The following is a 27,051-nucleotide window of genomic DNA, read 5'->3' on the forward strand; positions in this document are numbered from 1 at the left end:
ATGATGTCTTATCACAGAAATACAATAGTAGCTAAGACAGACATCATGACTCACATGTGTCCTGAGAACTGAGCCTGGGTCCTCTACAAGTGCAGTTGAATCACCTTTCTGGCCTCCTCCCCCTTTCCATCCCTCCCCCTCTCCCACGCTCTAAGGCAGATTTTCAAGTAGCTGAGGCAGGCTTCAAACTCACTATATAGCCAAGATGATCTTTTCCTTCACCTCTCAAATTCTGGGGCATCACCGTGACAGGTTAAAGCTAGTTCCTTTAAAACACTTGGAGACAGGGCTGGAGAGATGGCTCAGAGGTTAAGCGCACCGACTGATCTTCCAGAGGTCCTGAGTTCAATTCCCAGCAACCACATGATGGCTCACAACCATCTTTAATAGGATCTGATGCCCTCTTCTGGTGTGTCTGAAGACAGCTACAGTGTACTTATATAAATAAATCTTTTAAAAAAAAACCCACCAGGCATGGTGGTGTACACCTTTAATTCCAGCACTGGGAAGGCAGAGGCAGGCAGATCTCTAGGAATTGAGGTTAGCCTGTTCTGCAAAGCGAGTTCCAGGACAGCCAGGGCTGTTACATAAAGAAACCTTGTCTCAGAAAACAAAAAACAAAACTTAAAAAATAAAATAAAAATTAAACACTCAGAGGTTCCCTCCACACATCCTCAAACCTCCTCTGCTCCCTTCTCTTTGTAACAGTAGCCACCCGTGAGCAGGTAATTACAAAGCCTTGCTTCTCTTTGCAGATGGTCTTTCTTTCTCTGTATCCCTGACTGGCCAGGAGCTCCTAGGTGATCCTCCTCCTCCTGCCTCCCTCAGCCGGGATTCCAGATGCACGCCCTGATGTGAAGAATGGTCCTCACTCCTGTGGTTCTCAAATTACTGCCCAGCTTCTAGAATGTGAGCCTCCTGGGCACCGCCAGGCCTGCTCTACTGCTCTATACGAGGTGTCTGGAACAGTGTCTGGCACACAGTAGGCCTATCTTCTGATGTGTGGAACAAATGAAAGCACACTATCTGCAGGAGTGGAGAGGTGGCTCAGTGGTTAGAACCAATGGCTGCTCTTCCAGAAGAGCTGGATCCGACCCCCAGCATCCACATGGTGGCTCACAACCGTCTGCAACCCCAAGTCACAGGGATTCAGCTTCCTCCCTGGCCTCCTCAGGTACAATGCATGCTTGCAACAATAGGTGCACACATGTGCAGGTTTTTTAAAAAAATATTTAAAAACAAATGATAGAAATGAGGAAAACTGTCCCGGACAGAAATGGCCAGTAGGTGAAAATGGACAGCAGACATGAGAGGAAATATGTAAGAAGATGCCTAGTGCCATTGATGGGCAGGAAACGTGTAAATTAATAGATGACATCCTTTTTTAGCCGAGTGTAAAAACTGAATAATATGTCCTGTTGGCAAGGACGGGGACACTCAGCCGCCACCAGGCGCTGTGTGAATGGGCAGATCCTTTTAGAGGCCAATCTGGCAGCTTCCCCCAAAGCAAACAGTGTGCAGAGCTCAAGAGACATGGCACCTATACTCAGAGAAGTTTGCCCGCAGGTTCCCTCTAGCAGAGTTTACAAGGAGAGGAAAATTGGAAACAACCTCAGGGTCCATTAAGAATCAGATGGTGGTGGGGCTGGGGATTTAGCTCAGTGGTAGAGCGCTTACCTAGGAAGCACAAGGCCCTGGGTTCGGTCCCCAGCTCCGAAAAAAAGAACCAAAAAAAAAAAAAAAAAGAATGAGATGATGGGTGCTGGATGGCTCAGTGGTTAAGTGCGCATTCTGATTTTTTTTCCCAGAGGACAGAGTTTGGTTCCCCAGTCCCATGATAGGTGAATCACAAGCACCTGTAACTCCAGCCTTAAGGGAATAGGACACCTCTGGCCTCCATGGGCATCTGAACTCACTGCACCACCACAAAATAAGAAAAGTGGATATGGCTCAGCACAAAGAATGGCCCTGAGTTTGAAGCCCCTGAACCCATGTAAAGCTGGGCACAGTAGTGCATATTTGTAAACCCAGTACTCCCAAAGAGGGATGGGAGTTGGAGATCAGAGGATCCTGGGGAGCTTGTGGCCCAGCAAGCCGGGTGTACTGAGCAGTAAGAGCATAGGTCTGCCTGACACAGGTGGAGGGCGAGGACACCACCTGAGCGATCCTCTGACCTCCACATATTTGCCGTGGCATACATACACCTGTGCTTACACACAGGGACACACACACACACACACACAGAAACACATACAGGGACACATAAACAGGGACACACAGAGAAACATACACAGGGACACACACACTATAGGAACACCCCCACACAGGGATACACACACACACGGACACACACACACAGGGACACACACACAAAAACAACACAGGGACACACACACAGAAAAAGACACAGAAACACACACAAGAACACACACATGAAGGGACACAGACAAGAACACACAGGGACACACACACACAGAAACACACACAGGAACACCGCACACACAGGGACACACACAGGGACACACACAGGGACACACACACACACACACACACACAGAGATAAAAGGTAAGGTGACATACATCTGTCACTCCAGCCTTGAGGGGATAAAGGTCAGTAGCTCATGCTCATCTACACAGCAAGTTTGAGGCCAGCCTTGGCTACATGAGACTCTGTCTCAAAGCTAATAATACAAGGAAGAAATAGTTAAAGAAACCTTCCAGAGTGTGCAGTAATAGGCAGGAGTGACCGAGCAGAGGAAAAAGCAATTTGGAGCCCTTCATATGATATGTGTTTGTAGTGAATTGCACATGGATAAAAAGCCCCTGGAGTAAACAAGAAATTCACAACAGATGTCACCTACTGGAGGGATGCGAACCCACAGAATGAAGAACAGGGCTGGGGGAGATTTGCACATAGAATTTCTTCATATGGTTTTTGATGTCTGAACCATGAAATTTTATTTATTCAAAAATTTAAATTAAGCATGAAAACCAAATAAAATGAATAAAATGAAGATGCTAAGGAAAACATGTACCCATACGGGACACACTCGAGATTCACAGAGAAAGAAAGGTCTGGAAGGATACATTGTAATGGAGCATTGAGCTTCCTTTGGGAGCACGGGGCTGGGAGTGGGCGGGAGGGGGAGACTTTAGGTTTTTACTGATGATTTCTAGGTTAATGAGATATTTCACCAAAAATGTGCTTACACAGTGCTTGTCTGATTCCAAACAGACAACAGAGAAGAAAACAGAGCAATAATAAAACTAAGAGGTAACAGATTAAAGCAAAACACTGCAACACAAGCCTCGGCTCGAGAGCTAACACTCCTTTCTTCCCCTTCTCCTCCTCGATTTCTGTCTTTTTTTTTTAAGCTTCTTTTACTTATTGATTTATCATCCCCCTCCCTGCCCCTCCCAGTCACCCCTTTGTCCTTTGTCCTTTAGAATATAGTTCTTTTTTTTTTTTTTTCCTGGAGCTGGGGACCGAACCCAGGGCCTTGCTCTTCCTAGGTAAGCGCTCTACCACTGAGCTAAATCCCCAGCCCCGCAGCCAGTGCTCTTAACCAATGAACTATCTCTCCAGCCCCCTGCAATTATTTTTTTAATGAGGAAAAACTCCGATCATACTTTTGTGTGTCTAATGATCCTTGTAATTTCAGGATAGGATCCTTGTAACGCATCTCGGTTGGTGGAGGGCCTGCCTAACATGCATAGAACCCTAGCATCAATCTCCAGCACCTCAAAAACTGCATGCCTGGAGATGATGCAAGAGGGCTGGAGAGATGGCTCAGAGGTTAAGAGCACTGGATCTTCATCCAGAAGACCCAGGTTCTATTCCCAGCACGCACATGGCAGCTCACAACTGTCTGTAACTCCAGTTCCAGTTGTTCCAACAGCTTCACATTAGACATAAATGTAGGCAATATGTGCGTATGAAAGAGAGAGGGGGAGGGGGATAGAGAGTCTGGTGTCCAAGGTCATCCTTAGTTACATCAAGAGTTTGAGACCAGCTTGGGCTATGTGGGGTCCCATGCGAGCAAGGTAAGGGCTAGTATACTTGGAACCATTCACCATCCTTCACAGACAAAAGGGGTCTAACAACTAAGTATTCAGAGTAAATGGGAGAGAGAAATGTCAGCTCCATTTCTGGCCATGGGGTCACTGGCTGGTGTTGAAGGGCTCTCGGCAGGAAGCTGGAGCTTACTCATATCAATCATTTCAGGCTGCCTTTGTAAAGTTTGGTGTATGTGTGCATGTGTGAATTTCTGTATGCATGTGTCTGAGACAGTCGCTTTATCATATTATATGATATATATGATATAGTCACTATGTCATATTATATGTGTTTGTGTGTGTGGTAGATACATGCATGGATACATACATGCATATATACATACATACATACATACATACATACATACATACATACATAGAGGTGGGAATGCACATGTGCCATGGGGAGCATGTGGAAGTCAGAGGATGACCTCAGGTGTCAGTCCCAGGTTCAATTCTCAGCACCCACATGGCAGCTCACAACGTCTGTGAATCCAGTTGCGATGGATCTGACCCCCTCGCACTGTTGCACGTAAAAAAAAATTTGAATAAATTATTTTTAAAAATTACCAGCGGGGCTGGGGATTTAGCTCAGTGGTAGAGTGCTTACCTAGGAAGCGCAAGGCCCTGGGTTCGGTCCCCAGCTCCGAAAAAAAAAAAGAACCAAAAAAAAAAAAAAAAAAGAGCACTGGCTGCTTTTCCAGAGGTCCTGAGTTCAATTCCCAGCAACCACATGGTGGCTCACAACCATCTGTAACAAGATCTGATGCCCTCTTCCCGTGTGTCTGAAGACAGCTGCAGTGTCCTCATATACACAAAATAAAGTCCTTTTAAAAAACTGCAAATTCAGCTGGACATGGGTGGTACACACCCACAATCCCAGCACATGGGCTGTATAGCCTGGGCTACAGTCTCAAGAAAAAAGAAGGGTGGGCTGAGATAGCCTAGTGGGTAAATGGTCTGATTCTAATTCCCAGATCCTACAGTGCAAGGAGAAAACTGTTTTTAAGAAAAAAAAATTTTTTTTCAAAAAAAAAGAGGGGTGGAGGGATAGAAATCTGCATCTTATGGTACATATATTATATCACTTTCCCAAAAGCCATTAAAGTTCAAAGAGAGACAGGAAGGAAGGAAGGAAGGAAGGAAGGAAGGAAGGCAGGCAGGCAGGCAGCTGGAGGCGTGGCTCAGCAGTTAGCAGCTCTCGCTGCTTTTGCAGAGGACCAGAGCTCAGTTCCCAGGACTCACATCAGGTAGCTCAAAAGCAACTGGAGGAGAAAGAGGAGGAGGAAGAGAGGGTGAGGAAGAAGAGGAAGAAAAGAAGGAGGAGAGGGAGCAGGAAGAGAATGAGCAGGAGAAGGAAGAGAAAGAGGAGGAGCAGGAGGAGCAGGAGGGGCAGGAGGGGCAGGAGGGGCAGGAGGGGCAGGAGGGGCAGGAGGGGCAGGAGGAGCAGGAGGAGCAGGAGGAGCAGGAGGAGGACGGAGCAATGTCAGCTCTCTGGAGGCAGAGGGCTGTGGGTCTCTGTGTGTTCAAGGCCAACTTGATCAGCACATTGAGTCTCAAGCCCTCTGGAGCTACCTAGTACGTTGCTTTATCAAAAGAAGAAAGAAGGGGCGGGAGAGCTGTCTTCCAGAGAACCCGGGTTCAATTCCTAGCACCCATATGGTATCTCACAACTCCAGTTGCAGGGGATCAGACATCCTCACCCAGACATACACGAAGGCAAAAGACCAATGCAAAATGGAAATAGATAAATCATTTTTAAAAGGATAGAAAATAGATGCAACAGAAGGAAGAAGGGACAGGGTTTTCTCTGAAAACGTAACCTGGACCTCAAGCCCTCACCCTCCTCGTCTCCTTCCTACTTGGATCCACTGTGCTCCCGTCCCAGCTCCCAGTTTCAGAAACGGAAGCCCAGAGTAAAACCCGCAGGAGGCAGAATTTGAACTCAGCACCGAAAGACCAAAGGCCCAGATGCTCACCACACTTTTCATATTCGGACAATGTGACCCATGCCTTGGTCACTGTGGTAGAGTGGAGGCTTGAATCTAAAGCAGGAACCAGGACTCTTGCCTTCAGCCATGCTATGCTAGTGGCAGAAACAGTGGGTGAGGGGAGGGGTGAGGAGTGGGTGTCCTTGGGTGGGAGAACCCTGCACAGGAAATGAGCTTGGTGAGGGGGTCCTTAGGGACGTGGCTATGTAGCGGCAATGCCCACACTGCATGTCCCCTGCTTACCCCCCCCCCCCCCCACAGCGGCAGGACAGCAGGAGCCTAAATAGCTGAGCCAGACCAGCTGGCTAGGCCCCTGAGGGCTAGCACTCTACCATCTGGTCTCTCAACCAGAAAGGACAGTTGGGCAAGAGGCTCTGAAACAGGACTCTGGGTCACGTGGCCCGGTCCTGGGAGGAGACATGCCTGCCGCTGCAGCGGCTGAGGAGGGGACACAAAGGCAACGCGAGGTCAAAAGAGGGCAACGAATGGAGCTGTTTTGTTTATTTGTTTTTGTCTTGTTTTTGAGACACGGCCTCATGTAGCCCAGGCTGCTCTGAAACTCATTAAGTAGCCCAGGCTAGCCTCCAGCTCTTGGCACTCTTCTTTGCTCAGCCTCCCAAGTGCTAAGATTCCAGGTGTGAGCCACCATGCCTGGCAGAGATGGAAAATTCAGAGACCGAGCAGAACGGTGCGGGGTTGGGGGGGTGGGGGAGGGCGGGGAGCGGGAGCAGGGTGGGGGTTTGGGGTGAGGAGCAACAGAGAGAGGAGAGCGAGAGGTTCCCCAGTATTCATGCCAATCTGGATGGCGGCTCTGGCCCTCCCTCTGTCAGACACCCTGTGCTCAGCTCCCAGGCAGGGCCCAGGGAACAAACAGCAAGACTTTGGGAGGTGCCTCCCACCCTCTCGGGGAGGCCCAGCTGGGCTCCATCTGGAGGCCAGAGCCCACATCCGTCTCGAGCGCCCCCTGATGGGGAAGGAGCCCCGGAGTCCCGTTCTGTATTTTCTCTGTATTTTATCCTGTTTTCAGCCTTTCGTGATCTTACTGTGTATCTCCAAGCTGTCCTGAACTTCCTTTGTAGACCAGGCTAGCCTCGAATTCACTGCCTCTTCCTCCTGAGTGCTGGGATTAAAGCTGTGCACTGCCACACCTGGCCTGTCTCTGATTTTGTTTTGTTTTGGTGTTGTGTGAGGTAGGGTCTCATGGAGCCCAGGCTGGGCTCCGTTTCCTACATAGCCAAGGCTGATCTTGAGCCCCTGATCCACCTGTCTCTACTTCCCAAAGCGCTGGGACTGCAGGTGTGTGCCACCACCCCCAGGAGGTCATACTCCATCAGGCGTGGCCAACAAGGACACGAGCACAAGCTTGCTTCAAGGCAAAGGCCCACCACTGCAGACTCCAAGTGTGGCAGTGCTGGCCTCGGCCAGGGCTCAGGAAACAGCTCTGCTGTTGGGAGGGAGCATCGTCACCAGAAGCACTCAGGCACAAAAGAGAGCCCAGAGTGTCTAGGTTTAGCGCCATATGCTACCCCTAAATACATTTTTAAAAAGCCACATGACGAGTAGATGTCCCCAGTGGGATCTGAACAGAGACGTGAAGTAATTGTCATCAAATAATGTAATTAAAGTTGGAGAGGAAACTAACCCGGGGCGTTTTTTTCTCTCACTTCTCATTTTTGTTTTTGAATCAGGGAATCATGTAGCCTAGGCTAAACTTACAGGCATTCTCCTGCCTCAGCCTCGAAAGTGCTAGGATTTGTGTCGTTACTGCTGACTCTTTCATAGCTTTCTGTCGTTTTGAGACAGAGCCTCACAGAGCTGTGGCTGGCCCCCACCTCACTCTGTAGCCCAGGATGACCATGCACTCCTCCTTTGCACCTCCAAAGTGCGGTGACTACAGGGGTGCATCACCTCCACTCCTGGACATATGTTTTTTTTTCTTTTCTTTTTTTTTTTGGAGCTGGGGACCGAACCCAGGGCCTTGCGCTTCCTAGGCAAGCGCTCTACCACTGAGCTAAATCCCCAACCCCTGGACATGTTTTTTGTTTGTTTGATTTCACAGTGTTGAGGATGAAACCTTAGATATCGAATATACTGGGCCCCAGCCCCCAAAATAACTTTTTTTTTAATTTAAAAATGTTTTAGTGTCAGGCATGGTGACCCACACTCTTAACCCCAGCACTGGAGAGACAAAGACAAGTGGATCTTTATGAGTTTGAGGCCAGCCTGGTCTACATAGTGAATTCCAACCCCGCCAGGGCTACATGTGAGACCCTGTCTAAAATAAGTACATAAATAAATAAACAAACAAATAAAAACCCATAAAAATGCTGGTTTTGGGTTGGCGGAGATGGCTCAGTCGGGGAACTGCTTGCCGCACGTGCATGAGGACCTGAATTCAAATGACCAGCTTTCTCCAAAAGAAGGTGGGCACGGCAGTGTGGGCCAATAATCCTAACAATGGGGAGGCAGAGGCAGGAGGATCCTTGGAGCTCAAGGGCCAGCCAAGGACCAGCCAGTCTAGTGAACTTGGTGAGCCCCAGGTAGAGTGAGTGAGAGGCCCCGTCTCAAAAAAACAAAAAGGGGCTGGAGAGATAGTTCAGTGGCTAAGCACATACACCGCTCTTCCCGAGGACCAGAGTTCAATTCCCAGTGTTGTTCACATGGCAGGTGGCTGAGCAATCTGTAACTGAAGCTCCAGGGGATCCGATACCTCCAGCCTCAGGCATCCACAGACACGGCCGGCACAGACTCATACAGAGACACATGCACATGATTAAAATAAACAAGTTTTAAAAATAAAACAAAACAAAAAATGGACAGCCTTTGACCTCTGGCCTCTACACACACACACACACACACATGCACACACACACACATACACACACACACAAATACACACGCATATACATGCACACATATACACCATGCAAAAAATCAAAACAATGGGTTTTGCTATACTTTCAAATGCATATACATGTGTATACATGCATATTTCATACAGTCACACATGTGTACTTCAGTCATAATCTCAATCTATTACTTTCCCTTGTTCCAACCTCCTATTGACCTATTAATCAATTGACCTATTAACCTATTGACCTATTAAACAGCTGATCAATTTCTACCCAGACTGGCTTGAAACCCACTCTGTAGCAGAGATGGCTTTGATCTCCTGGTCTTCCTTACTCCGCCTCCCAAATCCCAGCCTACAGGTGTGGGCCGCCAAGAGAACTCCCACACATTTTAACTCCCAACTGTGAAGGGGCAGTCAGTCTGCAGATACCTTATGAGTTTCACCTTTTCGTCTTCACAGTGGAGAGGAGGCAGTGTCATCAGTATGTCTACTTTAGCAAAGGGGAAACTGAGGCAAAGAGAGATGAATAATATCCCTGGGCCTCCCTGCACAGCACTGAGTCTCAGCTCTGCAGGCAGCCCAGCTCCAGGCTCCGCCCCTTGACGGTGACCAGCACAGGGTCCTTCCATTGCAGGAAGGAGGCATATGGTACAGCTGCTTCCCCAGTGTGACTCAGCAGGAAAGCAGAAGGGCATTCAAACCCAGGCATGATGGTACAGTCGATAATCTCTACCCACACTCGAGGATTGCCTGGGGTGTGATTCCTGCCTGGCAGGAGTGAGACCCTGCTTCAAAAAACAAACAGGAAACAAAACAAAATCCAAATCAACACCCAAACATGGCCCTGAAAGGGCTTTCCTGTGGGCACCTACTAAAGGATTTGGGGTCGCAGCGTATGGTCAGGCCTGGGGACCCCTGAAACCCTTACAAAGCTTGAGGCAAGCTATTTTTATAAAAGAAATAGTAAGGAGTGAGCTGAGGATTTGACTCTGCTGGTCGAATGTGGGTTTGATTTCCAGCACTGTCTAAGCAAACTGTGACAGCTTCTGCTCGAAGAACCAGTACCTGGGTGGCAAAGAGTAAAGACTCGGAAATCAAGGTTATTCTTAGCTACACAGCTAGTTCAAAACTGGCCTAGGCTACAAGAAGCTACTGTCTGTCTATCATCTATCATCCATTCCATCGACTCACCCACTGTATCAGTTTGTCTGTCTGTCTATGTATCTATCCAGCCAGCCATCAACCCATAGAATCAGTCAGTCAGTCAGTCTGTCTGTCTGTCTGTCTGTCTATCTATCTATCTATCTATCTATCTATCTATCTATCTATCTATACAAACATACATACATCTATCTTTCTACCTATATATGTGTTTGTCTGCTTGCCACAGTGCTATTAGCCTATATTACTGTCATTCTTTTTTTTTTTTCTTTTTTTTCGGAGCTGGGGACTGAACCCAGGGCCTTGCGCTTGCTAGGCAAGTGCTCTACCACTGAGCTAAATCCCCAACCCCCATTCTTTTTTTTTTTAAGGTTTATTTATTTTATATGTACACTGTAGCTGTCTTCAGACACACCAGAAGAGGGCGTCAGAGCCCATTACAGATGGTTGTGAGCCACCATGTGGTTGCTGGGATTTGAACTCAGGATCTCTGGAAGAGCAGTCAGTGGTCTTAACTGTTGAGCCATCTCTCCAGCCCTGTCATTCTTTACAGTACAAGATTTTTCAGAGACCAGCTTTGCAGAGGCAAATGTGAGAAGCCCCTCTCTGTCTCCCACCAGGAAGAGCTATGAGAACAAAAACAGCTTCTACTCACATTTAAATAATGTCCTTTTTACTTATCTATATATCATTTGTGTGTGTGTGTGCATGTGTGTGTGTGTGCATGTGCACGTGTGGTGGCTGTGTATACACATGTATGGGTGCTCACCTCCCTGTGTGCACCTGGAGGTCAGAGGTCAATGTCAAGGGTATCTCCCTCAGTCACCTTCCTCTTCATTTGCTTGAGGTAGGGTCTCAGTGACTCTGGAGTCAGCCAGACCGACTGGCTAGCACTCCCCAGGGAGCCTCCTACTGTCACCTAACCTGCACTGAGATTACAGTGTGCACGGCTGGGCCTAGCTGTTTTATGTGGATCAAACATGGATTCTTGTGCTTGAGCAGCAAACATTTTGCTGAGCCATTTCTTCAGCCCACTTTTTCTGTATAAAAAAATCCACCCATCCCATCCATTCTTTCTTTCTTTTATTTAGTATATATGAAAACACGCGTGCGTGTGTGTGTGTGTGTGTGTGTACATGCGTGAGTGTGCATGTACGTGTGTGTGTGTGTGCAGGTGGAAGGACAATGTTATGGGAGTCAGTTCTACCATGTGGATCCCAGGAACCAAACTCACAGTTGTCATGGCAGCACATGACTCTATTGGCTGAGGCATCTCTCCAGCCCCGAGTTGTTCTTTATAGAAGAGAGTTACTACGGATAATTTGTGATAGACTTAGTATGCATTTCAAAGAATCAATAAATATTGAAATTTCTCACTTTTCATATGGTTAATGGTGACAGGCCTAATTGACATAAGCAGAGCTTTTAAAAAGATCTGTATACTTACATAACCATGCTTTTCTTACTAGTCTTTCATTGTAAGTCCTTTGTTGTTGTTGTTCTATGTTTAGGTCTTTGAAGGCATCAAGCAAGTACACTACCACTGAGTCACGCCCCCAGCCCCTCACTGGGGGATTCTAGGCAGGTGTTCTACCACTGAGTCACGCCCCCAGCCCCTCACTGGGGGATTCTAGGCAGGGGCTTTACCACTGAGCCACGCCCCCAGCCCCTCACTGGGGGATTCTAGGCAGGGGCTCTACCACTGAGCCACAGAGTCTCATTATTTTTAAGGTCTAATTTTGTTGGTGGTAGTTTGAGACAAGGTCTCCTGTAGCCCGGGTTAGTCAGGAATTGGCTGAGGCCAAGTATGTCCCCATGCTTCCACTTCTAAAGTGCTGGGATTACAGGCCTGTAAGTTAATACTCTGGTTTACGCAGGGCTGGGAATCAAATCCAGACTAGCACTCTCCCAACTGATCTGCATTGTCAATTGATGTATTTTACTTCTTTATTCATTTATTTAAATTTCCACCTAGCACACTGATCACTTTACAGGAAAAACCTTGTAAGAATTCCATCCAAGGAGCAGCAAAGACTCGAAGGGCCTGGGTTCGAATCCAGCCCCTACCGTTAGTTGGGGAAATTCTCTTTCCACAGCCCCATTTATGATCAGCCAATCAAATGCCACCCCTGGCACTTAAAGACAGGGGCCATTCCACCTTGGAGGAATACGGAGGCTTCATCCACACCCACACCAACATGCCACAGAGACCTTCAAGGCCTGGACACTAACCAGCTGCAGAGCTAGCCATGGGGCTTAGGTGGACACAAGGATGCTCTTTTGGGGCCCTTGGTTGGGGAAGGCGGAAGCTGGCCGCTGTGCGTCTTTGGGTCAGACACTTTGCTTTTTGTGCGATTTTCTCACTGGTAAGGTGGGGGTAATAACAGCTGTTTCCTGAGGTTACTGCAGGAGTCAGTGAGCACTGAGCTCGGGACCAGAAGAGAAAATACTGTTACTCTGGCCAGAGCTGTTCTCCTACCTCTGGGCCTTTCATTCTCCACACAGAAAGAATACCAACATCCTGAGAAAATGTCTATATTGCTTATTTCACTCTAGGTCCCCTCTGTCCTGTGTGCTCCCAACCCTAAGGTGGAGGCTGCTTCCAGTGACTCTGGTGGACAGCCTCAGGTTGAAATACCCAAGAGGGTTGGATGTGAGCTGTTCCGCTCTGCCACAGGGGAGACCCCTCAGCAGGTCAGCAATCATACCTGTAACTTCTTGAGCTGGCTGTTGACGGTGGCCAGGTCTCCACCGGGGTCTACGTCCTGCAACTGGCTTTCCATGTGGAGCAGCCTCTTGTCCAGCTCTGCGAAGCTCTGCACCAGCTGGTCCGCCTTGCTGGCCTCGAAGAGCTGGCGCGCCTTGGCCTGTGTGGTGCTCTCCAGCTCTGCCCAGCACTGCCGGATCTCACCTAATTTCTTGCGCACAGAAGCTGCCAGCTCCGGTTTCTCCTGCATCAGTTGCTGGCCCTCCTGGCCAGAGGGATGGAAGGTCGGAGACGGAAAGAAGAGAAGGAGATGGGCGATAGAAACAGACAGAGGTTCCGTGGCAACAGGAGAGACACAGGGAGAGACAGAGCAGGGAGTTAGAGACAGAAACGGAAACAAGAAAACAGACAGACGGGGTGGGTAGGGGAGGCAAAGAGACCCAAACAAATACAAGAAGGAAATGGGAAAGAGAGACGGTCACAGAGTGATGAACAATGAGATATGCGCACACAGTAGGACCATGAGAAAGAAGAGGGAGAGGAGAGAGGTTATGGGAGAAGGAGAGAAAAGGGGAGAGGAGCAAGGAGGAGAAGGCAGGGAAGGGGAAGGGAGAAGAGGGAGGGGGAGAGGAAGAGAGAGGCAAGGAGAGAATGAATCTCCATTAAGCTCGGGTCCAGAAGACTGGTTTTGCTATGTACTGCTCTTTAAAGGTTACCAACGATATCATTTAAGAGTAAAAGGCTAACATGAGTGTCTCTGTTTGAGTAAAAAAGTGGGGGTGCCCTCGGCTACAGTTCACCCAGAATAAGGGGAATTTGATCCTTAAAAGCAAGTACCCGGGTAGGCCCTTTCAAAATGGAAGTCAACTGCCTTCAGAACCCAGGGCTACATTTATGAAATGTTAGAAGTAATAGGCACATGCTTCTAATCTCTGTACCTGGGAGGCAGAGGCAGGAGGATCTCTGTGGCTTTGAGGCTAGCCTGGCCTACATACAATTCCAAGCTAACCGAGATGACATAATGATACCCTGTCTCAAAAAAAAAGAAAAAAAGAAAAAGAAAAAAAGAAAAAGAAAAAGAAAAAATGAAAAATAAACGAAAAAAGAAATAAAAATAATGACACCAAACTAGGCACTGTGGTTCACCTCTGATGTAGAAGCAGGGGGAGCACTAGAAGTTGGAGGCCAGCCCAGTCTACACAGTGAGACTCTGTCTCAACAAACCAAAGTAATAAAAAATAGGTAAATAAGAGGAAAGCCAGGCGTGGTGGTGCATGCCTGTCTTCCCAGAAGCGGGAAATGAAGGCAGGAGGACCAGCAGTTCAAGGTCATCTTCAGCTAACCAGGGAGTCTAAGGTCAACCTGGGCCTCAAAGACCCTGGGCTACGTAAGATGCTGCCTCAAAAAAAAAAAAAAAAAAAAAGTAAAAATTTAAAAACAATTAAGGGCTGGGAATATGGTGGAGGGCTAGCCTGGTATATCCAAAGTCCTGAATTCCACTTCCAGTAATGAAAAATAATAATTACAATATCAAAAAAGAAAGAAGGAAGGGAGGGAAGAAGGAAGGGTAAAAGAAAGAAAAGAAAGAAGGAAAGGAGGGAGGGAGGGGAGAAAAGCTGGTCTGATGTAGCTTGGCAGCAGATCACTTCCCTAGCATACATGAAGTTCTGAGTTCAATTTGCAGCACCAGGGAAACACCCCACAAATGCCTGGTCTTATGTCACACACACATGGTACCTGGCTCTCTAACACACGTTGTGTGCACAGAAACACAGAGAGGAGGCTACAGCTTTTCGCTTATTTCTACTCAGCAGGGTTATGGGAGGGCTGCACATGGTGATGTAAGACTGTAATCCAATGCTAACGAGCCTGAGAGGAGATCTTGGCTTTAAGGCCAGCCTGGGCTACACAGCAAGACTGTGTCTCAAAAAGGACACAGAAGAGGGGGGGAGGAGGAGGACTACAGGTTGGGCAGTGGTGGCGCACACCTTTAGTCCCAGCTCTCAGGAGACAGAGACGGGTGGATCTCTGTGAGTTTGAGGCCAGCCTGGTCTTTAGAGTGAGATCTGGGGAAACCAGGGCTACACAGAGAAACACTGCCTCCAAAACCAGAGAGAGAGATGGGGGAGAAGAAACAAAGGGTTCAGGAGGTCAACACAATTCTCTAAGATATCACAGCTGGTTAGAGACCCTGAAACTAGGACTGAAAAAAAAAAAAAAAGCTAAATTTTACTTGAGCCCAAGGCTTCCATAGCTCATGTCTAAGGCTTCCATAGTAAATGGCTTAGGTGCTGTGAAGGAAAGTGTGGAAGAGTTTATAAGGTAGAAGGTACATCAATAAACAGGAGAATGAGCAACAATTGGAAGAGAGGATGACCATTGTACAGATGGGGCAAACTGAGACCCCAGGTTCAGTAGCTACTTCGAGTCACTTAGCTAGAAGCTGGCAGACATTGTACAGGTTTGAAGCAGTGGAGGGATGGCTAGCCCACAAGGATGACAGTGAGGGGATCAGAAGTGAGGGTGTGTCTCCCAGAGGGCAGAGGACCCTTCATCTTCCTCACCCTTTCTATCTTCTCCAGCCACTCCTTATTCTGAGCCAGCTCAGCCATGAACGCCTGGTGCCGGAGCCATCTCTTGTGCAGCTTGTGGCTGTCTTCTCGGGTGCCATCACGAGCCATCAGCATTTTCTCGTGGATCCAGCCATCCAGCTGTGCAGGGCAGAGTAAGAGGGCTCAGGACTGTCCCCATCTGGCACAGCCTCACAACACCCCTCAAGAACTCCCAGGTCAGGCTCTTGGACCACAAGAGCGGGGATGGGAATAAGACCCCTCTATTAAGGACCAAACCCTCAACTCTCAATATTGAATGGGAGGTGCACGCCTGCCATCCCAACTTTAAGGAGGAGGACGGGAGACAGGATAGTGAGTTTGTGGCCAGTCTGGCCGGAGAGGAGGACCCTGTTAATTTAATTTTGTTTTAAAATCCTTAACCTATTCTATGGGTTGAATAAGCCTAAATCTAGCTCCAGCACCCCACTGTCAGACCAAACCTCCAGACAATTCCCCAAAACCTCCAGACAATTTCCACATTTAGCTTCCTGCAAATTAGGCCTCCAAGCTAGAGAAGACCCATCCCCCTGGGCTCAGAAATTCTAATGAGACCTAAATGCAGCTTCTGTGACTAAGAACACAGTTACCCCAAATTATGACCAGCCAACACCCAAAATATGAGCAACAGGCTGCCTTCGGATTCCTAGAACCAATTTACTCCCGAAATTCAGGATTTCCAATGTGGATCAGACCAAAACCTCCTGATCCAGCACCTCTCCCAAGCTAAGGTCATCCAAAATACAAGGCGTGAAAGTATCTCCTTTACGCTAGACAGCAGCCAGCATGGGCTGTTTCCTGAGCCCCCTCCTCCACAGGAGTGAGGGTTGCGCTCAGGGATAGATAGAGTGGTTGCTTGCTTTGCATGAAAAAGTTCTGGAATCCTGTTCTATCTCTAGCACTTGAGGAGGGGGAAGTGCCTATTAAACAAGACTTGTTCCCCAAGCCGCAATCTCCTCTCTACCAAAGCCTGAACCTGGGAGAGTTTGCTCCTCCCTCTCCAGTCACAAGATCCTCCTCCTCCCCCTCCCTCCTGGAAAAAAAAAAAAAAAAAAGGCCCGAACTCCGCGGTCCCGGGAGGTAAATGCAGTCATATTCAAGGACAAATCTCAAGCCGGCCAAACCCCACCCCACCCCACCCCACGTCCCCAGAGCATGTGCTCCTCAGGAGACCAGGACAGCTTCTCACATACACATACGCGCAAAGTCAACCACTGAATCCCCCAACTCCCTACACAGGGATGAACGCGCAACTGGAGTCCTACAGTGAAGGCAGAAGCCTTAACGGAGGTGATATGCATCCTCTAGGTAAAGCCCCTTAAAAGGGACTGCCACTCTGGCCACTCAGTGCTAGGCAAGACTCTCCCCACAACCAAGAAAAACCTCCCGAAAAGTCAGAGCCCCTCGGACTTAGATCACATATCCCTATGCAGTGCCCTCGCCCCCCCATCCCAAGTGATTCACCACCACCCTGTCATCTGAGGCTGCTACGGACCCAGCAGGAACCGAAAACGCAAAGCCTTAAAGATCTGGGAACTCCTCAAGACCAGGGCAAATTGATCCCCTCATAGGAAGGTTGGGACCCCCTGCTTCACTCTACAGCAAATGCAGACTAGCCTAGGCTAGCTCCCCTCCCTGCCCCCCTCTCCCTGCGGCTCCAGCACCGCGGACAGTTCCCCGGTTCGTCCCTCCCCCAGGGCGGGGGTCCAGGCCCGCCCCCGCGCCGCCCCCGCCCCTCCCTCCCGCGGGCCCGGATGGCGAGCACGCGCACGAGCCCCCTCCCCCGCGTGTGTCCGCGAGGGCACGCGCAGGCCCCCTCCCCCTCTCTTCTCTTTACCCCCATCCCCCCGCGCCCCCGAGACCTGCGGCGGCGGCGACGTTGGAGGAGCGTTCCTGCAGCGGGCGGGCAAGCACTCGCCCCTCCACTGCGACGGCGGCGGCGGCGGCGGCAGCGGCAAAGGCAGAAGCTTTCGCGGGCGCGCGCCCCCTCCCTCGCCCCCGCGCCGCGGCCACGCGCCCGCCCGCGCGCGCCCCCTGCCTGCCTCCAGGCCCTCCTCCTTTGCGGGGGGCCCTAGTCGGAGTTGGGGGAAGAATTACCACCTTCTCTGAGCTTCCAGGATGGGGACCTTCAGCTCCATCTCAGATCTTTGCTATTGGGTCAAGTCCTTTCCTAAGAACGGGAGGGGGTCCGAGTCCCTGGCTCCTAACTAAGTGAGGGTGTGTACTATGTATGGTTAGTGGGGCTGGAGAGCTTCCTGGGTCATGGTTAATCCGGAGAGGCTCCGGTTTCTGACTACCACAAAAGGGTAGAGGTTAGGACAGGAGCAGCTTGGAATATCTGTGATGCTCTCCAGAATCATCGCCAATGAAGAGGGCCAACAGGGACCCATTGCTAATGGGCTCCCTCAGTTACCTAGGGTGATGGTGGAGAGGTTTGGAGGCCTGTGTCTACTTCGTATGTAGGGAGACTAGTATGCGATGGACGTTCTCTGTGCAGTCAAACCATCTTTAGTTGGGAAGGAAGGCCAAGGACTTGGTTCCTGAACCTTCTGGAAGAAACAGGTACCAGTCTTCATAGATGTAGAGTCTAGTCCTGAGTGATACAGATTGGGGAGATTGGGGCCCAGGCATCTCTATGAACCGTCTGTGGGGTTTTAGCGGTCCATCGAATTCCTTTGAAATACAATTCAAGAGGGAGGGTTTCAGAATTTCAATACAGAAGGGAGTCTGGACCATCTCTTATCAGCTGTGATCCCCGAGGTGTGTAGGAGAAGGGACTTGATTCCTAGTTGTTAAGCGTCTGGGGATGTAACACGTAGCTCGAGCCCTTGCCTGGAGCTCAAGTCCTGAAGTCCGGTCCCTAGCACCATAACTAACTAAACCAAATAAAAGCGAAGACCTAGTTCGTACCATCTGTTACTGAAGAAGGAGTACTCCTAGCCATTGCTCCATCCACTCCCCAACCCCCACCCCCAGTCCTCCGCCTCTCTCCTAGCTTCGCTCATCTCTAGAGAAAGGTGAGATCAGTGCTCCTCCCCTAGGAACCGTAGGCGCGAACTCAGCGGTTGCCAGGGGAGCCCAGGGCCCCTCCTGTCTCCCTGGAGCCCACGTGGGCTGACAGAGACCTGGCAGGCATGCGCTCTGGCACAGGACTCCTAGCGTCCCCTGGTGGCATCCAGGGAGCAATGTTCCTCGACCCACTTAGACGGGACGTCCCAGACGCGCACAAACACACACCGCACACACCCTCACCACTATCAGAAATCAACAAAGCTGGGGGACCTACCTCATGACAATCTCTAAGAAAGTGCTGCAGCACAAGCTGGTCCAGGAGTTTTTGCATCCACTGCTGGGCCCTCAGCTGATTTTCTTGGCTCCTAAGGAGAGTAGAAAAGCTGGAGAGAGGCTGGGGCATGGATGAGAGTGCTGGAAGGAGCTCAGTAGAGCAGGGGAAAGAGAAGACCTAGGAAACATTGATAGGACAGGGCTCCAGAGAAGGGAGAGAGAAGAAAAGGAATTGGAAGAGGAGGGAAAGGAGGGGTAGGAGATAGGCAAAGAAAGAGGCACAGAGCCATAACAATAACACACACACATAACATGCACATGTAACACACAAAACAAACAGATCAAAAGATGCTTAGAAATCGAGCTGGATGTGTTAACGAATGCCTTTGCCCTGTCCAAAATCTCCCAGTGAGGGACTGGGGACGTGGCTCAGTGGTAGATCCCCTGCCTAGAATCCCCCAGTGGGGGGCTGGGGGCGTGGCTCAGTGGCAGAGCCCCTGCCTAGAATCCCCCAGTGGGGGGCTGGGGGCGTGGCTCAGTGGTAGAGCCCCTGCCTAGAATCCCCCAGTGAGGGGCTGGGGGCGTGGCTCAGTGGTAGAGTCCCTGCCTAGAATCCCCCAGTGAGGGGCTGGGGGCGTGGCTCAGTGGCAGAGCCCCTGCCTAGAATCCCCCAGTGAGGGGAGGCTAAGGCTCATGATAGAGCTCCTGCCTAGAATGCGTTAGTGAGGGGTTAGGGGTGTGGCTCAATAGAAGTGGCAGCTCATCTTATATGCATGCCTATCCGGCCATCCTCCAGCTCCAGAATCCAGGCAAAGGGGAAGAGAGCAAGGATGAGCCTGTTGGTCTGTGATAGTTTGGTGTGTAATGGCTGTGATATGAGTTCAGTCTTTGGGACCCACATGATGGAAAGAGAGGACATACTCCCACATACTGTCTTCTGGTTGTCACACATGAACTGTGGCATTTATACACACAAACACAAAATAAATGTAATTTATTTATGAGACTATCTTTCCCAGGCCTCCAAGACTTTTCTGATCTTATAGGCCCTCCCTACACCACACACACACACACACACACACACACACACACACACACACACACACACACACACTCCTTACTATGTGTTTTCCCCATCCTTCTTTTCCCCTCCTAATCAAGACTCTGCTGTTCTTCTGGATGTGACTTGAACAGCACCTCTTGCCTTTGGACCTTGGCAATGACTCTTCCCAAGGTCTAGTTCAGTGATTCTCAACTTTCCTAACGCTGGGACCCTTTAACATGATGTGTTTAACATTATTTTCTTGGCTACTTCATAATGTGTGCCCCATATGAAAGGGCGGCTCCTCAAGGGGTCGCGACCCACGGGTTGAGAACCTCTGGCGTAATTGCCAGCCAGCTTTGCCTGGTCTTTCTTAATGACTCCCTGAGAGTTTCTGGTTTTCTTTCGTCCTTTAACTTTGTCCTTGGCACTGTATCCCGTGTTGTGTGCATTCCTCATCATGTGTATCCCCTCCACTGCAGTGTCACCTTCACTGAGACAAGGAGTATTGTTTGTGCGTGGGTGTGCACATCTGTGCAAGACAGAGGTCAATCTTTAGTGCCTTCCTCTTTTGATCTCCATCTTTGTTTTTTGAGACTCTTCCTCTCATTTTGACTTGGAGTTCACCATCTTGGCTCAGCTGGCTGATGTCAGAGCCTCCAGGTTCCTCCTGCCTCTGCCTCCCAAGTGTGGGATTAAAGATGGTGTTACCACTGCTCTGCTCTTTATGTGGGTGCTAGGGGTAAAACTCAGGTCCTCGTGCTTGTGTCTGGAGCATTTTTTCCCACTGGATATTTCCCCAGCCTGAGGAGCTGTTGTTTGGTTTTGTCTGTTTTGCTCACAGCCATGAGCTCCTTGGCATACAGTGACGGCTCAGTACGTCCTTTTTGAATGAATGTAAAAACAAATGAACACAGGATTGCATCTAGAGAGACAGAGAGAGCCAAGAGAGGAAACAAACATAAAGTCTGGGAAAGAATGGGGGAAAGGGGTATGCTGGCACATGCTATATACCCAGTTCTTAGGTCGGAGGGTCAGGAGTTTGAGGCTAGCCTGGGCTACTGTCAAGGGAGGGGCCATTAGAGATGCACATAGCATCTTTCTCTGAAGGGAAAGTGAAGGAGAGAAAGAACAGGAAACAGACATAGAAATAGATGGATACGCGGGAGCAAAGAGACAGCACACAGGAGCTACATCTGGAGAGACTCAGAGGTGGAGCAGCAAACGAGGAGCAGGAGAAGCCCAAGAAGAGCAAGCCAAAAACAGCTACTTCCTGCCCTCTCACCAGAAGCCAGAAAACAGGAAATTCCTCAGAAATAAACCTGCATCTCCACAGGGACTGTACAAGCCGGACTGTGTGGGTTTCAAGCAAGGGATATAGGAAAGTCTTCTTTTCTGTGAGGTTAAGAATCTAAGGGGCTGGGCTGGAGAGATGGCTCAGTGGTTAAGAGTGATCTTCCAGAGGTCCCGTGTTCAAATCCCAGCAACCGTATGGTGGCTCACAACCACCTGTAATGAGATCTGATGCCCTCTTCTGGTGTGTCTGAAGACAGCTACAGTGTACTTAAATAAATAAAATGATTTAAAAAAAAAAAAAAACCTAAGGGGCCGGGGCTGGGGGTGGAGAGATGGCTCAGTGGTTAAGAGCACTGACTGCTCTTCCAGAGGTCCTGAGATCAATTCCCAGCAACCACATGGTGGCTCACAACCATCTGTAATGGGATCCGATGCCCTCTTCTGGTGTGTCTGAGGTCAGCAACAATGTATACATAAAATAAATACATAAATCTTTTAAGAAATGAAGAAGAAGCTACAGGAACAACTTCCTGGCAACAAAGCAATTCCCTTACTAAGCCTCATATGAAAAGGTAGCTAAGGAAAGTTACTTGGCCAAGGGGTGTAGCTGGTTTGACAGGGTGCTTGCCCAGCACGCACAAAGTGGTGGGTTCCGTCTCCAGCACATTCCAGATGAGGTCATGGGAGATAGAGGCAGAAGAATCAGAAACCCAAGGTCAGCCTTGGCTATATAGTGAATTCCAGGCCAGTCCGGGCCACATGAGACTCTGTTTCAAAACAAAAACAAAAGCAAAGAAGCCCAAAATCCAAGCAAAAGGAGGAGAGATGCTTGGTTGATTAAGGGCATTTGTTCTCCTCTCAGGGGATTCGGGTTCGGTTCCCAGCACTTACATGGCAGCTCACAACCACCTGGAAAACCAGTTCCAAAAGGCTCTGGTGTTCTCTTCTGGCCTTCTCTGGTGTCAGGCATCATGTGGTAAAGTCCCAGCAGTTCCTTTTCCACTGCTTCCTCCTCATCTTCCATGACACAACCTGCTCTGGCTCCATCAGGCACTGCCCCTGGGACAGTCAGATCCCCGACACCATGGGCCAAAATAAAACTTTCCCCTTTCAACTTGTTTTTGCCAAGGATTTTCTCACAGCAAGGCAGAGGGATGGGAGAACCAAAATATTAACGGCATTGCTTTGTCTACCCATCCCGCAGGGTGGCAATGTGTCCCCTGTCAAGTAAATATTGGGGGCTGGAGAGGTTCAGGGATTAGACCTGTCTCCAACCTTGTGTCACTCAGCTCAAAACTGAGGCACACATTTCCTGTAGGCTCCCATAGACCCCTGAACTTTTCTTGTCCTGGCTCTGATGCTAGTCAACATGTTTGTCGACCAACATGACAAGAGGCAAGAGCACCTCCTGGGGAAAGGTGGAACATATCTTGGTGTGGCCTTTAACTGTGGGATTTGAGGGGGCGATTTAGGACCCTGTGGGTCTGCTGTCACCCAAATTCAGTCCCTTTAGTCAGACCAGAGGATGGAGATCCTCGGTGTTCAAACTCTGTACTTTTCAGTGAACCGGCTACCTCCTGCTGGCTCACAAAGTAGCCACTTACATCAAACCCCCACAAAAATACATTAGAGCTAGGAACAATGGGGCACGTCTGTAATCCTATTGTTTAAGAGCCTGAGGCTGGAGGATTGCTTTGATTTTGACATCAGCCTAAGCTACATAGACCCTGTTGAATTAAGAAGAGGAGAGGGCATAACGATGGGTGTCTGTAGTCCCATGATGAGGTGGAGGCAGGGAGATTAGAAGCTTGAGATCATCCCAAGCTACTGAAAAAGTTCCAGGTTGGGTCAGGTGACATAACTCAGGAAGTATCAGCACCAGCTGCCAAACCTGAAAAGACCAGTTTGATCCTCATACTAATGCAGTAGGAGAAGACTAGCCCCCTCCAGTTACCCTCTGATTTTGACCTCCATACCTGAGCTGTTGGACAGACAGACAGACAGACACACACACACACACACACACACGATATTTGGATGGATGGATGGATGGATGGATGGATGGATGGAAAAAAATCCCAGGCCAACCTGGCCTACAAGCTACAAGAGACCCTGTGACAAAAAACAAAAAAACAAAAAAACAAAAAACAAAAAACCATAGATTAAATGATTAAATAAAGAAATAAGGAATTAAATTGAAACGAGAAAAGGCAGAGAAGCTGAAAATAGGGATGAGAGAAAAGATCTGGGTATCCCCCACTCCACTGTGGCTTTGAAACTGGGGACCTACTTCTCTAGCAGCCGGGCCACTGCCTCCTGCGCCTGCTCCCCGTAGGCGTTGCCTTGCCGCAGCAGGCCCTCTGCAGCTTGAACCGCCACCTGCATCTTTTGCTGGTTCAGCTCCATCGTGGTGAGGAAATCCCGGTGCCTTTTCATGGCCTCCTCTACCGACTCCACTGTGCAAGGGAGTTCAGCGCCAGACAGCGCCACCTCCTGGGAACGAAAGGGATACAGGTCAGCTCGGCTCCACCCCAGGATGCCAGTTGGCTTCAGGCACAATTCCGCCTCAGGGCCATTACTCTTGCTGGTCCCTCTTTTTAGCAGTCCGTCCTTCCAGATTTCCCCCAGGTCTCTGCCCACTCTGCCAAATCTATCAATTATCCTCTCTTGCTAGCTCCTTCCAGATAACCCCCAATCCCCATAAACCACCTCAAGCGTGCATCGTCCACCAATTCACCTCTAATAAATCACTGAACCCAAGCAGAGCATGGTAGCGCACACCTTTAACCCCAGAACTTGGTGAAGAGGAGGCAGGAAGATCTGTGAGAGTTCAAGGCCAGCCTGATCTATACAGAGAGGTCCAGGCCAGCGAGGGATATGGAGTGAGACCCTGTCTCCATAAAAGCAAGGGCCGGATGCGTGGCTCATTGGTTCAGAGCATTACGGCTCGTGCAGAAACCCTGAGTTGGATTCCTAGCACCTACATCCACAACGAGCAGCTCCGGTGGCCCCAGCATCTTGGCTTTCTTGGGAACGTGTACACAACTAAATATGATAAAAACAAATTCTTTAAAAATAAAAGATAGGGGGTTGGGGATTTGGCTCAGTGGTAGAGCGCTTGCCTAGCAAGTGCAAGGCCCTGGGTTCGGTCCCCAGCTCCGAAAAAAAGAAAAGAAAAATAAATAAATAAAAGATAGGGAGCTGGAGAGATGGCTCGAGTATAAAGAGCACAGGCAGCGTGCTCTTCCAAAGGACCTGGGTTCGATTCCCAGTACCCACACGGTGGCTCATAACTGTTTGTAGCTCCAATCCCAAAGGACCTGGTGCCCTCTTCTGGCCTCTCAGGACTCTAAATGCATTTTATTAGTGAATACACACGGGCAAACAAATAAAAATAAAAAGTTTTAAGTAAAAACTGTGCCGCCTATGCCACTATGTGGCTATGGTGGCACATGCCTTTCATCCTAGCACTCGTGAGGCAGAGGCAGGAGGATCTCTGTGAATCCAAGGCCAGCCTAATCTACATATCGAGTTTCAGCACAGCCAAGACCGCATACAAAGGCCCTGTCTAGATAGATAGATAGATAGATAGATAGATAGATAGATAGATAGATAGACAAACAGACAGATAGGTGATAGATGATAGGTAGATATATGGTAGATAAATCAATGATAGATGATAGACGATAGCTAGATCTATCGGCTCCATAAACCCACACCACTCAACATAGCCTTCTAACTCTGTCACCCACCTCAATTTTCTGGATAAACTAATGCTCCTTTAATTCCCTTCCCCCATCTCAAATAAAGCAGGGATCTAGGGATCCCCGGAAATACGTCTAAGCAAGTCTGTGCCCCTTTCCCCAACCCCCCACAGCCCGCAGCCCAGCCAGTCATCAGGCACCTGGTTGCGCAGCACCGCGAGCGCCTGGCACAGGTCTCTCAGGAAGAGCTGATAGACGTGCGCCTGGACCAGAGCCTCCCTGCGCTCCTCCCACAAGCCGAGCAGTTTGTGCCAGCCAACCTCGAGATGCGGCAGCCATTCGTCTAGCGCCAGACCGGGGCCCAGCTCGGCACCGTCGGACGCCAGCAACGCCTCACTGGCAGCTACGATGCGCGCGTAGTCCTCCTCGCGCTGATCCACCTCCTCCTTGAGTGCGGCATGGCGCGCCAGCAGCCCGTCCGCCTCCTCCAGGCTACGCGGCAGAGGCCCCTCGACGGCGCCCGCTGCCTCCTGCGCACGCACCAGCCAGTCCAGGAAAGTATCCAAATCGCGCAGGAAACGTTGCAGGCGACCTGCCGCCGCCACCGCCTCTCCGCAAGCCTGAGCCGCTCCAGTCAGTGCACCCCACTCCGCTCCCAGCTCCTCGGCGCCCTGGTGCAGGCGCGTCGCCTGTGCCGGGAAGCGTTCCGCCAACAACGCCGCCTCCTCCAGAAGTGCGGCCTGTCGCGGCTCCAGAGCCTGTAGGGCCGCCTCCAGGCCACTCAGGCGCCACTGCAGGGCTCCGCCCGCCCGGGGCGCGCTCTCCACCGCCCTCCGCTTCTCTCGCACCTGGGCGCGCACCTCGGCCACCTCCAGTACATGGTTCTCCACCAGCAGCACGGCGCTCATCTCCTCTTTGCGCTGTTCTACCAGCTCCACGATGCGGTTCCACCTGTTCGGGGGCGGGAAAGAGGGTGATTGGATGTGGAGGGTCCACATACCCAGGGTAAAATCCAGGTCTTGGACTCTCAAATGCCTCGGGACCTGGAAGAGTCCCAGTTTGTGCCTTAATCAATAGGATTCCACCCTGGACAGCGCTTAGAGCGCAACTCCCAGTGTATCGCTCCAGAGCTACCAAATTATCTTCCTAATAATATTAGGATTCTGTTTGTCATCCCATTATCTTTCAGAATTTATTAGCGGCTGAAGACCGAAAACAGACAGCAGAGCCCAGCTGCCTGCTTAAGGCACACAGTCCAGAGAATCACAACTGTGTGGAGTAGTGCACGCCTGCACTCCATGGGCTGAGGCTGAGACAGGAGGATTGCCTGGAGTTCAAGCCATCTTGGGGGGAGGGGTTTGATCTTTCTAGTGTATTCTATTATGGAAAAAAAAGCGCTTATATTTTAGTGTCTGGAATGTAGATCAATAATACAGCACTTGCCCAGGAGCATGAAAAAGAATTAATTATGCCAACACATCCTTGGTGTTTTATTTATTCAGGTTTGATTTTTGCACATGGGTGGTGTGTGTGCTTGTGTGTCCTGGTGCACATACATGTGAGTCAACTTGTAGAGGCTTGAGGTTGATAGCACGGTCTCCCTAAAGCACTCTCCCTTTTGTTTCTTGAGCCAGGGTCTCTGTACCTATAGCTCTCCAATACTGGCTATCTGGCTAGCTTCTCAAGGGCTGACATGACAGGGGACTGCCAAGCCTTCTCTGGTTCTCACATTTGCAAGATAAAATAGATGGGGTATTTTCTTTTTAACTACTTTCTTTTCTTTTCTTTTCTTTTCTTTCTTTCTTTTTTTTTTTTTTTTAGCTGGGGACCGAACCCATTTTTAACTACTTTTAAAGATTTATTTATTAGCCATATTCTTGCATGTATGCCTGTGGGCCAGAAGAGAGCAACAGATCCCATTACAGATGGTTGTGAGCCACCATGTGGTTGCTGGGAATTGAACTCAGGACCTCTGGAAGAGCAGTCAGTGCTCTTAACCGCTGAGCCATCTCTCCAGCTAAAAATTTTTTTTAATGTCTGAGCTCATTTCACCTGCAGGTGTATGTGTGCCCACATGCCAGCCTGGCACTCACAGAGGTTAGAAGACAGCATTGGATCCCCTGGAACTGGACTTACAAGGGTTGCAAGCCACCATGTGAGTGCCAGAAACAGAACTGAACCATCTCTTCAGCCCACCCCATCCCTTTTTAGATAGCTCCTAGTGTGTAGCCTAGGCTAGCCCGAAACGTGTGATCCTTCTGCTTCTTTCTCTTCAAAGGTGGGATTGGATACAGGTATATTTCTGGGTTTTGAGGCAGGACCTTGCTAAGTTGCGAAGGCTGGCCT

At 49.6% G+C, this 27,051-nt stretch overlaps 1 protein-coding gene across 5 annotated transcripts in view; it reads right to left on the reverse strand.

Moving 5' to 3' along the window:
* The window catches only part of Sptbn4 (spectrin, beta, non-erythrocytic 4), an 87,193-nt gene that overhangs the window by 21,430 nt on the left and 38,712 nt on the right, over positions 1–27,051 (reverse strand). For 3 of the 5 annotated variants that reach the window (NM_001100845.2, XM_087555083.1, XM_087555081.1), the window contains 5 exon segments: positions 12,771–13,034; positions 15,334–15,480; positions 18,665–18,755; positions 23,292–23,494; positions 24,906–25,656. In NM_001100845.2, the coding sequence (NP_001094315.2) occupies positions 12,771–13,034; positions 15,334–15,480; positions 18,665–18,755; positions 23,292–23,494; positions 24,906–25,656 (1,456 nt within the window). 5 annotated transcript variants of the gene reach the window in all.

Source organism: Rattus norvegicus, chromosome 1, assembly GCF_021556685.1.
Source record: "Rattus norvegicus strain SHRSP/BbbUtx chromosome 1, alternate assembly SHRSP_T2T, whole genome shotgun sequence".
NCBI lineage: Eukaryota > Metazoa > Chordata > Mammalia > Rodentia > Muridae > Rattus > Rattus norvegicus.